At 43.4% G+C, this 13,745-nt stretch overlaps 1 protein-coding gene across 3 annotated transcripts in view; it reads right to left on the bottom strand.

Annotated features, from left to right (window-relative positions):
- The window catches only part of LOC148015849 (uncharacterized), a 68,396-nt gene extending 55,284 nt beyond the window's left edge, over window positions 1–13,112 (bottom strand). For all 3 annotated transcript variants that reach the window (XM_087663582.1, XM_087663583.1, XM_087663581.1), the window contains exons 1-2: window positions 12,913–13,112; window positions 12,719–12,817 (exon numbers count right to left, since the gene is read on the bottom strand). In XM_087663582.1, the coding sequence (XP_087519708.1) occupies window positions 12,719–12,817; window positions 12,913–12,961 (148 nt within the window). In that variant the 5' untranslated portion in view covers window positions 12,962–13,112. The remainder of the gene's footprint in view (window positions 1–12,718; window positions 12,818–12,912) is intronic.
- Window positions 13,113–13,745: the final 633 nt, after the last annotated feature.

The following is a 13,745-nucleotide window of genomic DNA, read 5'->3' as shown; positions in this document are numbered from 1 at the left end:
AAAACAAAAAGAACTTAGAAAAAAAGAAGGAAGGAGCAGAACCTAGAAGAAGGAGTGAAGAAAAAAAAGAAGAAAAGAAGGAAGAAGAAGCAAGAGGAGAAAAAGTCGAGAGCTGTAGGAGGTAATGTGCTTCAGCAAGAGGAGAAGATGGTTGCACAAAAGACTGGAGCGAAACTGAAAACTAGTTTGCCCATCCACAATAGGGTGCAAAAACGGTGTTTCGCCGTTCTCGTTTCAGTCCGAAACGGCCGCTCCATTTCGGGATACTATGCATGATAGCCACTGAAACATAATAACTCGGACTAAAATGCAAAAACACAAACAAAAATGAAAGATAACTCTAAAGTGAATCAAAGAATATCATAAATAAAGTAAAGAGTATACAAGATGCTCAAGGTAGAGCTATCCAACAATCCATGACTTGTGGGAGCAGGGTGAAGGGGTGGTCGGAGAGTGACGTCCATCGGAGACCAATCCAGAGGGTTGTAACCACCAGTCGAAGCTGAGATAGGCTGATGGGAACCTCCAAGAATAGGGCAGCAGCAAATGAGGCTGATCTGAAACAAAACACAGCATTATCTGCCCCAAATTTGGTCAGAGGCCAGCAGCTGGAAAGGCCAAACCAGCAGCTGTAGTAGTTGTGAAGTATATCTGAGTCAAAGGAGATGTGCAACATGTCACCTGGCAGCAAGAGCTGTAAATACAGGCTGAACAGGAGTAGTGCAGCAGCTAACATCAGCAATCAGACTAAAAAAGCAGTTGTAGACATGGCACTAGGGGCTCAAGAAGACGTGGCAAGAATCGCGCTACGCGGTGGGCTGGATAGCCACTGGATGGAGGGGCTGATGGCTGGAATTTGCAAAGGAGCAAGTGGGCTGGGAAGCCTCCTATTTATGGAAGTAAATCCTCCCAAAGTTTGAGTGGTTGCTTATGGTACACAAAAACTAGCTGATTTTTGAGTTTTGGGGCTTGTTTTAATGAGCTAATGAAGATCTAACATGCAATGCATCTTTTTTAGCTTAACAACCAAGAGACTAGATGCCTACCAAATAGTGTCTCAATCTTATGATTTAATGTTCGGCGAGATGGTGAAATTCCACTAGGTAATTTGGACAAAAAGACATTAAAAAATTCTTACAATAGCAAATCCAAATAAGTAGTAACAATGAAATTAGAATTGTCACCATTATTATTAACTAAAAGTAAATTACACTACTTAAACATTAAAATATAAATAGGTTACAATATCTGAATCAAAGATTCCCTTGCTGAATTCCAATGGCAATATCATATTTACATTAGAGTCCATGGTTTCAAGGGGTGGGCAATCCTCGACCACATAGAAACATCCATCAAGTTCAAAAGAAACTCTCTAAGTTTTATCATCTATGCTAGGATGATCTATTATAGAACCACAACATGCTAAGGATGGCATCAACCTAGTCAAGTCTCATAAGATAGAAGTCCAAGGCTTCATGGTACTGAAGCACATGATCTAGTTGCAGCACCAATCGATCCCAATAGTCCACACTCTCCGCATAACGCATAGTTGTCATGTACAAAAGGTACAATGCAGTACGGTACAATAGAGTACGGTACTAAATGGTACCTTATGATTTTATAAGGTACAATACGATATTAGTGAGGAAAAAAAAAACTTGATTTTTTTAAGAACTCTAAATCCTTAAATGATACAACACATATTTAAAGTGAAAATAGCCATGTCATTACAAAATAAAATGAATACATGATGGTGGCCCTCAGGGTCGCATGCACTGCGCACATACAGGGATGATGGACCATAGTGGATACAATAATAGTAGATACAAAAAAGAGACCTATGATGAGGAGGCATCACTATCATCATCATCAGAACACTTCTTTGACTCAAGTGTGCCATACTAGCGATACATTGCAAGCACCTTCACCTTTACTATGAAAAAGGTGACAACTAATGTAGCCTTACGGACTACCCTCTTCACCCACTTGAGCTTCCCAGTATCCTCCATGAGCAAGTCCAAACAATGCCTTGCACATGGAGTCCACACAATCGTGGGAAACTTGGCCTCAAGCAAATAGAGCATACACCAACAATTCAATGCAGTCGGTAAAAACTTACACCACATTCAAGGGGTCCACCTACAACCACAAATTACAATACTTAGAGAGAGAAAGGGTTGAAACTTGAAACTTGAGTTTCCAAAGAATCAACTTTCCAAATGCTTGCTGAATTGGAGTGGAAGCATGGAGGAGAGGAGCACCTTTTGTAGATGAGAGGAGAGTATGGGAGAAAAGAGGGATCCAAGAAGGGTCAAACAATCAAAGAGATCTAGATGGTATCCAAGGGGGCTAGGGGAGGAGTATATGAGTGGGCTGAAATATCCAAGGCTTCCCACCCCCCTAAAGTGCTACACCGCAACACACAGCCCGAACACATTTATGCCACACAGATTGGTACCAAACGTCGTGGCCAGAAGTGTACAGTTTTATCATACGAATCCATATGAAAACGTACTAGGCAATACAGTACGATCACTACCGTACGATGTACGAAGGCAAACATGGTATAACGAAATCGATTAGCATGGTTAGCAAGTGTCATATAGGGTTGAAGTTTGAATACCATATGAGGAAAATAAAATTGTGAGTAGCACCATTGTCAAGCAAAACCATAACAAGCTGGCCGTTAATGAGACCGATGAGCCATACAAGCTCAAACATAGTCTTCTCTATGTGACTACTGCAGCATCTACTAGCATTGACAAAGCAATCCTCTATTGGAAATTCAAGAAATTTACATAGAATCTTCATGTTATTTACCAAAGCTTAGAGTTCATGGTCTTTGCTTTCTTATTCCGCAAACAATCTTTATATTTATGGAAGTGGCCAATTTGGTGGCACACAAAACAACGGTTCTTGGCGCAATCTTCATTGTGAGTCATTTGTGTTTGCTACCCTTCTACTTCCATGAATCAAGAACAAACTACTTAGGAGCTATTGTTGTGGGGGATTTCTTTGACTTAGAGCTAGTCGAGGCTTGATGGGAGATGCTCATCAACTAGCCTTCCTTTGCTCATTGTCAAAGTGTTGTCAAAGTTATTGGTGTATTTATAGACATTCGAAGAGATAAAACATGTTGAGTGTCTAGAAATCATCCAATGCCTTCGTTTTGTGAATAAGGTCCTTGAGCTCCTGTAAGCATGCGTACAAGGATTGCTTGCAGGGATTGTCGATCCAATCATTGATCACTAAATATTTTCAAAAAATGGATTGAAACTCCACAAGCTTGGGGCATAACCTCACCCACCAAGCATAAACCTTCCCTTGAAGCATGATTTGTATATGCTCGATGTATTGCACATCACACCAAGATGTAAATGCCTTGTGGGCCATCCTACACCTTTTTGACACATGCACCTCACACTGGGCAATCACCTTCTTTGGGACAACACCTAGAGTCACCATGTCACATATTTTAGTGCCACATGTAGCACCTAGTCAACCACCAATTCATTCACTGCCACCCACCTATTCGACACCTCACACAACCTTTCATTCATCTATTATTGCCAAGCATACATTTACTAGCAAGACTCATTTGAACAAGTAGAAGTTCACAACTTGGTCCAACTTAATGTGGCATGTTTTGGACTCCTAAGACTTGTAGGACCTTATTCAGAGGTTGGAACCCCAATCTAACCCCTATTGGTGACTCCTCATATGAGGTAGTCCAATCTTGAAAGAGCAAAAATGCTATAGCTATTGTTGAGTTAATGCAAGGTCTCATGACCAAATTTCACTCACAATTGTAGCATTTTGACCTTGCATCTCTATGTTGGTCATATTTATCAACTACTATGCAACTAGCAATTGTACCTAGCATATCAATCTCAACCATGAGCTCCGAGAGTTCACATAAGAGTGACAAATTGATAGTCAAGTTGACACATTGTCAACATTTACTCGCTAGATTCACCACAATTGGCCCTCTAAAGTCACATGATGATCAATTCACTTTGTTCATAAACAAGTTGTCTCCCAAATACTTCAATTTCATGCAGCAAATCATCTCATAAGCCTAGTTGCCCACCTTCTATAAATATGAATGTCACCTTTTGCGTTTCTCAAGGTTGTTAGGTTCACAAGAAATTCCCTTTTCCATCTTCAAAGGGGATCCTTTTCATTCATCTTCGTCAAGTGCTTATCCTCTCCCCTCCGGCATCAACATGATGGGGACAAAGTTGACACGCTTCTCCTTCCACTATCTGGTGGTGAGAGGGGGAGGTATCATTCTCTTATTGCTTACACGATTTGATTATTGTATCGATATACTCATGCATTCACATCATTATCCATTTGTCTTAATTGTCAGAGTGAAGCAGTGCGGAAGCATATGACCAAGACAAAGAGTGAACACAGAGAGGAGAGAGAGAGAGAGAGAGAAAGAGACAGTGGAACGCAGAAAATCTGCAATGAAAAATGTTGCATAAGGATGCAGATATGTACACAGACACAGAGACTATGTCTGCATATGTCTCCACCTCGAAGATCTCACACTCTGTGAAACCCAAAGGCAGTCTCCACCATCAGCAATCTAGAAACCTGCAATCAAAACTATAAAAAAGTATGGAAGCTGGGCCAAATAAATAGCCCAAAAGAAATGCCATAAACAATGCAGGTCAGTTGCATTAAATGCAGCCGATTGCTTAGCATCTAACAGACTGCACCTACTGTGCTACATGGCACTTGTGCTGCCTGCTGCCTGCTGCCTGCTGCCTGCTGACAGCACCGGTATGACCAAACTACCATGTGTCCTTACTGCGATTGCAGAAAACTCCTCACAAATGGAACTACCTGTCCATGGATACCAATCTCTTACACCCCCTCTCAGATCCTAGACAAGGCAAAAGGCTAAGGGATCTAGAGTGATGTCGAAGGAAAGCCTGAGGAAGCGCCTTCGTAAACAAGTCGGCAAGATTGTCCTCTGTCTTGCAGTAGACCAAAGCAATAGTCTCACCTAGAATCTTCTCCCAATGAAATGGTACTAGATCTCAATGTGCTTCATCCAAGCATGGAACACACGGTTCCAGGCCAAGGCAATGCAACTCGCATTGTCGAACTGAAGGACAATAGGACTTGTCTGCAGGCACCCAAGCTCCTCCAAGGGCCTACGAAGCCACACAGTCTCACATATGGTAGAAGACGCCGCTCGATACTCTGCCGCAGTCCAGGATAGGGCAACTGTGGGTTGCTTCTTGCTACTCCAAAAACAGCACCGGCACCCAAGGTAAAGCAATAACCTGTTGTGGACCTCCAATGATCCACATCGCCAACCCAATCTGAGTCACTCCATCCTATAAGTACCAAGTTTGCATTAGTTGTACCTGCTGGATAATACCTACTGGATAATAGATCCCAAGATCAAGGGTCCTCCGTAGGAGCCTCAAAATCCTTTGAGCAGCTTGCCAATGCACCATCTTGGGTTCACTCATGAACCCGGCCAACACACCTATTGCATAACATAAGTCAACACAAGTATTGAGAAGCCACATCAAGGAGCCAACAAACTATCTATAACGGGTAGCATCCGCCAAAGGATAATAGGAATGAGCTATACAACCTTTGAATTTGGGTCCATAGGAGTCGTAAGAGACTTGAATCCCTCCATCTCACTGTTGGGTGTAAAGTCCCTTCGTCTTCGTGTATATAGTCATATGGGTGTGAACACACACTTATTGTACCCTAACATATAAATACATTCTTTGTGTACCATCACAATCTAGTACACGTATCTCTGCATTCACTCTCTCTAACTCTAAACTTTGCTGCTCGCGCATCTATCTCGTACTCCATTGCGCACTCACTCCCCTTCAAACTAGTATCAAAGCTTAAGGCTTCGTGTGCTTCTCAAGACCACCAAAAGGAGATGAGTAGTTGGCAGCTCACGGGCAACAGTCAAGTCACAGGTGACACTACAACGTGCGCAAGCGACTTGTTGCGTGGTGATGAACGGTCCAGGCAACAATCGAGGGACCAGGCGACAGGTCCAACGTGACGGCAGGGATGACAATGGACTAGTCGATGGGCGGCTGCCTATAACAAGTGGCACAGGGCAAACGATTGGATTTCATGTCCAATGTGACGACTGGGACCAGGAGACAACCAAGCGTTAGTAGGCAACTCCGTTGTGCGACGACCGAGACCAAGCAATGATAGCCATCGGGGTAGGGTCAACAAACCCCCCCCTTTTTTCGTCAATTTCTTTTTAATAAAAAGAAATAAAAAATTTCTTTAATTTCAAAGTTAACCCCTTCCTCTTAACAAGGGTTCACACGCTAGAGGCACACAGCTCAGATTTGTGCAAATTTGTGCCTAGAAATTTGGGGCTTTTTCTGATTTAGTGCTGTTCGTGCATAATTGAGGCCTCTGCGTCAAAAATTGCAAACATTATGTGCGTTTAAATTGGGGATTTCACCAAATTTAGTGAAACTTTGCTCATTTGAGTAAAATTTCTCAACATTGGACCCATAAAATTTGGGGTTTTTGCACACGTCAAGAGCTCCTACACATACCCCTCCTAGGAAACAAAGATCCCCCTCCGAGTCTCATAGATCTCATGACCTAGAAAGAAAAGTCCCATATCCATCATCTCAAACTTCTCATGAAGTGCTACCTTTGTCTACTCAACCATCTTGGCATGGTCACCTGTCACAATGAAGACGTCCACATAAAGGACAAACAACACACGACCTCCACCTAAGGTGTGACATAAAGCTAGGGGTAGACCTCAAAACGCTAATACCCCAATTTCTCTTAGAGGAACGAGTCAATCTTCTCATTCCAAGCACAAGGAGCTTGCTTAAGGCCATAGAGAGCCTTCCTCAACCTATACACCTTACCATCTAAAGAACTAAAGCCTGAAGGCTACTCAACATAGATCTCCTCCTTCAACTCCCCATTCAAGCAAGCAAACTTCACATCCAACTTATAGACCGGCCATCTCCTATGGCTAGCCAAGGCAAGAATTGCATGAATAGTAGCCATCTGAGCTATAGGGGCAAAAGTATCATGAAAATCAATGCCTGGGTGATGTGCAAAACCTTAGCAACAAGGCGCACCTTGTGCTTGTCCAACGTGCCATCACTGCGGTACTTGGTCTTGAAGACCCATTTGACTCCAATGATCTTCATATGAGAAGGCTTAAGCACAAGGTACCAAGTGTCATTCCTCTCAATTGACTCCAACGGTTGCTACTCCATTGCGCTCTACCAATGATCATGTTGTAAAGCCTCCCTCACGTAGATGGGCTCCTGATCCGGCATGGCATGAGTCATCAAACAATAATTAGTGTACTCGATGTGGTGTGCCTGGTTTTTCCAAGAATGTCGCGGGCCATCCTACAAGACTGCCACTCCTCAGGGACCCCCTCAATCCTTGCATCACGAAGAGTGTCACAAGCCCCACGAGAAGGAGGCCGGATCTCTCCTCATCGCTATCCATCTAATGGAGTCTATGGAAGGTCCATGGACTATTGGGCTCGATTGGTGAGTCCGATGGCTGAGAACTAAGCTCCTCATCCGAAGAAGAGTCCTCAAGAGGCACAAGCTCCAAAGGGACAGTTGTTTTAGAGCCCAGCTATAACTGGGATCTCCAAGAACGGAACGGGGTGTTCCTCGATCCCCTTTGAGGTTGGAATTCCACAAACCGAACATCACAACTCATGTAGACACTCTGCTTAACAGGGTCATACAATCAATAACCTTGAGACTGCCAAGCATTACACCCAAAAACCCTAAAATAAGAAACATCGAGCTTAGACCCAAAATACGCCTCATAAGGGGTCATACCAACAACGGCAGAAGTAGGGGATCGATTAAGAATGTGGATTGCAATAGCCACAGCCTCAGCCCATAGACACTAAGGTGTCTATCGATACTCCATCATGGTACAGGCCATCTCGATCGCACTGCCATTCTTCCGCTCCAATATGCCATTCTCCTGAGGGGTGTTTGTGTTGGCAAACTCCTGGTGGATACCACGATCTGCACAAAAACAAGTAAGTTGATTAGAAACAAATTCTCCGCTCTTATCTAATCGTAAGGTCTTTAGTGTCCAATCCGATCAGTTCTCCTCAAAGAGCAACCAATCCATAAAGTTGAAGAAAGCCTCTGACTTCAACTTCAAAATTAAGCCCATGTCATCCTACTATAATCATCCACAATTAGCATGAAATACAAGCTCCCTCTAAGAGACTCCATCCTCATTGGTCCACAAAGATCAATAGAAACAAGCTCCAAGGATGCTAAAGACCACCTCGAAGCCTTGCTGGGAATAGCATCACTAGTTTGCTTCCCACCGATGTAAGATACACAGGACTGCTAGCTCACCACAATATCTGGCAAACCTCGAGCAAGCTATCCCTTAGATGCCTTCTAAAGATAATCATAGTTGAGGTGGCTAAACCGAGCATGCCAAAGCTCGAACTGAGTTTGAGAGGTAATAAGAAGAGAAGTCAAGGTGGAAGAAGACCACAATTTACAGACTCTATTCTCCTCATACCCTCAAGCAAGGACCTATCTTGATCCAGGATCAAGAATCCAAAAGGAAGCCACATCAAACTTGACCAACAGGCCGAGGGCACAAATCTTATGCACCAAAAGAAGATGATATCCCAAGACCGGCCCATAAAGCACCTTAAATATATGGGCACCACCTTGCTCATCTAGAATAAGATGCATGTTACCCCGGCCCTAAACAGGAATAGAACAACTATTACCAATGAGAATACGGCCATGCAAAGGCTACAAATGAGCAACACCTACTGAAGAAGTCATGTGCCAGGAGTCACCACTGTCAACAATCCACTCTCAAGTGTATGGGGCCGTCAACACAACATCAGAGGCCTTCTAGGTCAATGCCTCAACCACCTCCAAATGGAGAAAAGCAATTGATGAGGGTGCAACCACTGCTCCAAAATCCCTTGAAGATTTCTCCTTCTTCTCTTTTACCTTCTTCTCCTTGTTGGGGCAATCCTTCTTCCACTGACCTGTCTTGCCACAAATGTGACAAGTGCACTCCTTTTCCTTGTCCTTCCTTGATTTGTCCTTCTTCTTTTTCTTTTGATCCTTTTCCTTCTTCTGAGAGGACTGACCTACCAATGCCTTGATTTTGAAGCATTGATCCCTTTCAACTGCTCCTCTTGGTCCAAGACCATAACCCCATCAAAGTCTCAGGCTACCTTGAGGCAATCAAGGCGGAATAGAAAACACTCAAACAGGGCAATAACTATGAAAGAAGAGTTATCGCCATGTCTTTAAAAGTGATCACCTTCCTAGCATTTTGTACCTTGCATCATTTGAAGATGCCTCAGCTTGTTAATATGCTTCAGCATAGAAGATGACTTGATGACACTCATAGTCCTCATTTGTACTTCCAAAGAAACTCGTTTCATGACAATCATGCGATTATACATCTAAACAAGCTCCAGCCATATCTCCCAGGTCACCATCAAATGCTCTATATGAGAGATCACAGCTATAGTGCATGAGAGAAATAAAAACAAGCAAATGTGAGCATTTAGTTTATCCTAATGTGTTTGAGCCTTTGCCAACTCCAACTTATCACTTAAAGAGAGTTTGGACTCGTCTCACGAAGAAGGACGATGAATAGCCTCCATAACAAGCTCTGCCAAATCATAGGACTCCAAAATGACAAGCATCATAATTCGCCAAATGTAGTAGTTCTCGCCATTGAGCTTTTGATCTAATGGAAGAGCCGGTAACACGAGCACCTTTTGACCCATGATCGCCTGAAACTGTCTCGGCCTCAGAAGACATCTTCACCTACAATGCATGCACAAAACACAAAAAGTATCCTCCTCTGACTGTGTGAATGCAGCCTGCTAGGAATCTTCGCCGCTTGTCCAACTCCTTCACCCACCGAAGGCGATGAAAAGGTAAAATCTGCACTTAAAGGCCTAAAATATAGCCTTCTTTCTTCTCAAACAACAAAAATCAATAGCAACTTCGGCAACTCTGCTCCTTTCTTGCACACCCATGCTCGCCTTAGCCTTGTTCTGACGTGTAGCCCTCCTACTCACCCTTGAACACTAAAAACACAGCCTTGTGTCACGCTAAAATCTCCTCTTCGGGTAGATTCTTCAATGCTCTAATACCATGTTAGAGTGACGCAGTGCGGAAGCATATGACCAAGATAAAGATTGATCAGAGAGAAACGAGAGAGAAAGAGAGTGAAACATAGAAAACTTGCAATGAAGAATATTGTATAAGGATGCAAATCTGTACATGAGCGCAGAGTATATAACTATATATGTCTCCACCTCGAAGATTTCGTACTCTGTGAACCCCGAGAGCAATCTCCACGATCAACAATCTAGAAACCTAAGATCAAAACTATAAAAATGTGTGGAAGCTAGGCCAAATAAATAGCCCAAAAGAAACGCCATAAATAATGCAAGTCGGTTGCATGACTACCCAACATTTGACAAATTGCACCTGCGATGCCACATGGCATCTATGCTACCTGCCGCCTATTGACATCACCTATACAGCCAGATTACCACATGTCCTACGTAATGCGACTGCAGAAAACTGCTCACGAATGGAACTGCCTATCCAAGGAATGCCAATCTCTAACAATAATCGTGCTTGTAAAAGAAGGGCACTTGGGCAAGCGAATAGTTCTCCTCTTGAGGGCACTACTCAAGAGGTATCACTGCATTGCACATAGCATTCTATTTGAGCATAGCACTTTGCATTAACCCTTACATCACCCATGCAAGCAAGCACCCATTGAAGATGCAAACTCCAACTGTTGGACAGCATGTGCATTTCAAGATCCATCAGAATGTGACACAACCCCCAAGGTGAGAGAATATTGATACGAAGTGAGTCTACAAGACAACAATTTGACAAAACTTTGGATAAGCACAAAGCAAGGCTTGTTGCCAAGGCGTTCAGTTAGAAGCCTCACTTGGATTATGCAAAGATCTTTTCTCCCGATGTCTACCATTCAGACTACTCTTGCACTTGCACCATCATCATTGGCCCATTTATCAAATGGACCTCAAGTCTACCTTCCCCGATAACGTCCTTCAAGAGGAGACTTATATGGATCAACCTCCAAGTTTTGGTATGCTAGGCAAAGAGGATCATGTCTATTACTTCAAAAGGTTTGATATGGCCTTAAGCAAGCTCCTAAGGCTTAGTATCAATGAATTGACCCCTTCTTTCTTTAGTATGGCTTGAAGAGATCGGATCATGACCCCAACATTCACTATCAATTGGAGAGAGACCAATGTATACTCATCATCTGTCTATGTAAAGGATTTGATCTTGACAAGTAGCCATATGCAGGAGGTTGAGCACACCAAAATAAAACTATTTTCCCTCCCTAGAGTGCATCGCTTCCTTCACCATACAAATGAAGGTTCAATATAGCCTTGGAGCAATACTTTCTCACATTGCCTCCACACACATGTTTACCAAAAAGCCGCTAAAGTATAGATAGCACAACCTCTACACACCAGTAATAAATAAACCAAAATTTATTGATCCTCACCATCTACTTGCATAAGCTCCCCATGCCTTTTGCAACTTAGTGTCCCATACCAAATGAAACACCCATAGATCTTCAACCCACACAATGGAATGGCACAAGCCATTGAAATGGAGCATAAAGAGATGGGCATCAAATACCTCCCAACATTAGAGCCAAATGAACTTGTCCCTAAGCCTACGACTAGTGGCAAAACAACTAAGCTCCCAATGCTAGGACCGATATCTCGCACCATCAGCCCATAATAAGCAATGTGTGATGGAGCCACTTGAGGACTTGAGTCTAAGAGTGGATTGCGCGAGAGATGTCGCAAATGAGCCATGTACCTATTTGTATGACTCCTTAACCGCCCTAACCCTAGGGCACATTCACACCATGACACCCCTTAAATGTTTTAACTTTTGAGAAATGTTCACATCTAGCGACCAAACGGTTTCATGGCCAATGAACAATACTAGAAGCACCTATCCAAGATGTTCAAGCAAGTAAAACTGGCGATATTATAATGTGGAACGTCTTCATAACAAGTCAAAATGTATACTTAAGCTCAAATTTGGGATTTCATGCCCTCAATTCACAAAGTTGCACATAGGCAGCCATCTTAAGAGGATATAAACTTCTCGAGCAAGAGACTATGCTTGTGAGCTAACACAAAAACATATGTGACACCTACACTTTGATTATATCCGCTGTTGTTCGTTTCTTTTAAGGGATGCTATATCGCGTTTTCCAGTCTTTGGTAGTTGGTATTAATCAATCTTCCAAAACGTGCAAGCATGCTGGAAGATTAATGGCCTTCCCTGCTTAATAGAGGTACCAAGGAGAAAATATGAGGACAAAAGGGTTATGGTTCACTATTGAACCCCCTCTCAACTTAGGAGCCATATCCACGTGCATGTATGTCCTTATCGCAAGGAAATTGGTCTCCTCTCGCGGAGCCTTTAAAGGTCCAAGTCTGTAAGGTTAACCACACTGTGTGGCCACTTTATGCGAGGATTCTCGTATAGCTCTATCACTCATGCATATCTTCCCAAAGTCCACCTCTCGTAGGACATCCTGCTTGATGGCAACAAACTGTGCTTTAAAAGGCAAATGCGACTTGAATAGAATCGTTGGACTGATCAATGGTGTAGAACTTTACATGGAAAATGGGTGCTGTAATGTCGAAGGCGGTCCTCCGCACAGCGGATAGATGCCGGGTAGAACTTCCCGCACTTGACGATAGTGTCATCACTCCATCCTGAGCATCGAGAGAAATGATCATCCGCTGCCACTTAAGAACACTGGCAAACAAAACCTACCGCGAGCGCGCTTGACGAAGGCGTTATTACTTACCACAAGTGCCCATCAGGACCCTTCTGGAGACATCCGTTGGCTGTGCCATCCCCGGGCTGTCTAATTTCGCGCCAAAACTTTGTTTACCAGCAGGTTTTCGTTGTCAAGACCAAAGGAAGTGTCATAGATCTTGGATTCAACGCTCGACGCTCAAAGCTACATATCCATCCGCAAAGTGGCAGCCCATTAGTTCGTAGTTGGTTGGGTCAAGACCAAAGGAAGTGTCATAGATCTTGGGTTCAACGCTCTAAGCTACATATCCATCCGCAAAGTGGCAGCCCAATTGTTCGTAGTTGGTTGGGTCTATTGTGAGCATGGGTGAACTAGCAGCCTAGGACCTGTTATGACTAAGTCCAAATTCACTCCCAAGTTCGAAGGTAGTTGGTTGGGTTTGTTGTGTGCATGGGCAAACTAGCAGCCTAGAACCTGTTCCCACTAGGTCTAGATTCACTCCCAAGTTCGAAACCACTTTCACAACTCTCACAAATGGTTGCCAGTCAAATATGACCGAAACCATGCATTGAAAGATGAGCCCCACCAAACGTGGCGCATGAAGACTGCTTCCTTGTTTTAGGGTTGTAACTTAATTTTTAAATTTGATGGTTGTGACTAGCAGCAGTTGCTGCAAGTTGCTTCAACGAGGATATTGGTCAGCATCAAGTAGCAGGCATCCTTCTTTTGTTGGTCTGGCGTGCTAGTTCAGCACCCCAAATCTGGTGCGAACAGGTTCATAGGTGGTTGGGTACATTGTGTGCATGTGTGAAGGTTTGAAGATCAATACTCGATCGGACTGCATGGAGGATCACTTCACCGACGTACAAAGCTTTAATCCA

The sequence above is a fragment of the Lygodium microphyllum genome, chromosome 23 (assembly GCF_053477565.2).
Source record: "Lygodium microphyllum isolate KBCC chromosome 23, Lygodium_microphyllum_v1.1.10, whole genome shotgun sequence".
Classification (NCBI taxonomy): domain Eukaryota; kingdom Viridiplantae; phylum Streptophyta; class Polypodiopsida; order Schizaeales; family Lygodiaceae; genus Lygodium; species Lygodium microphyllum.
Note: the sequence above shows the minus strand (reverse complement) of the source record. Positions and strands in the feature narration are given on the sequence as shown.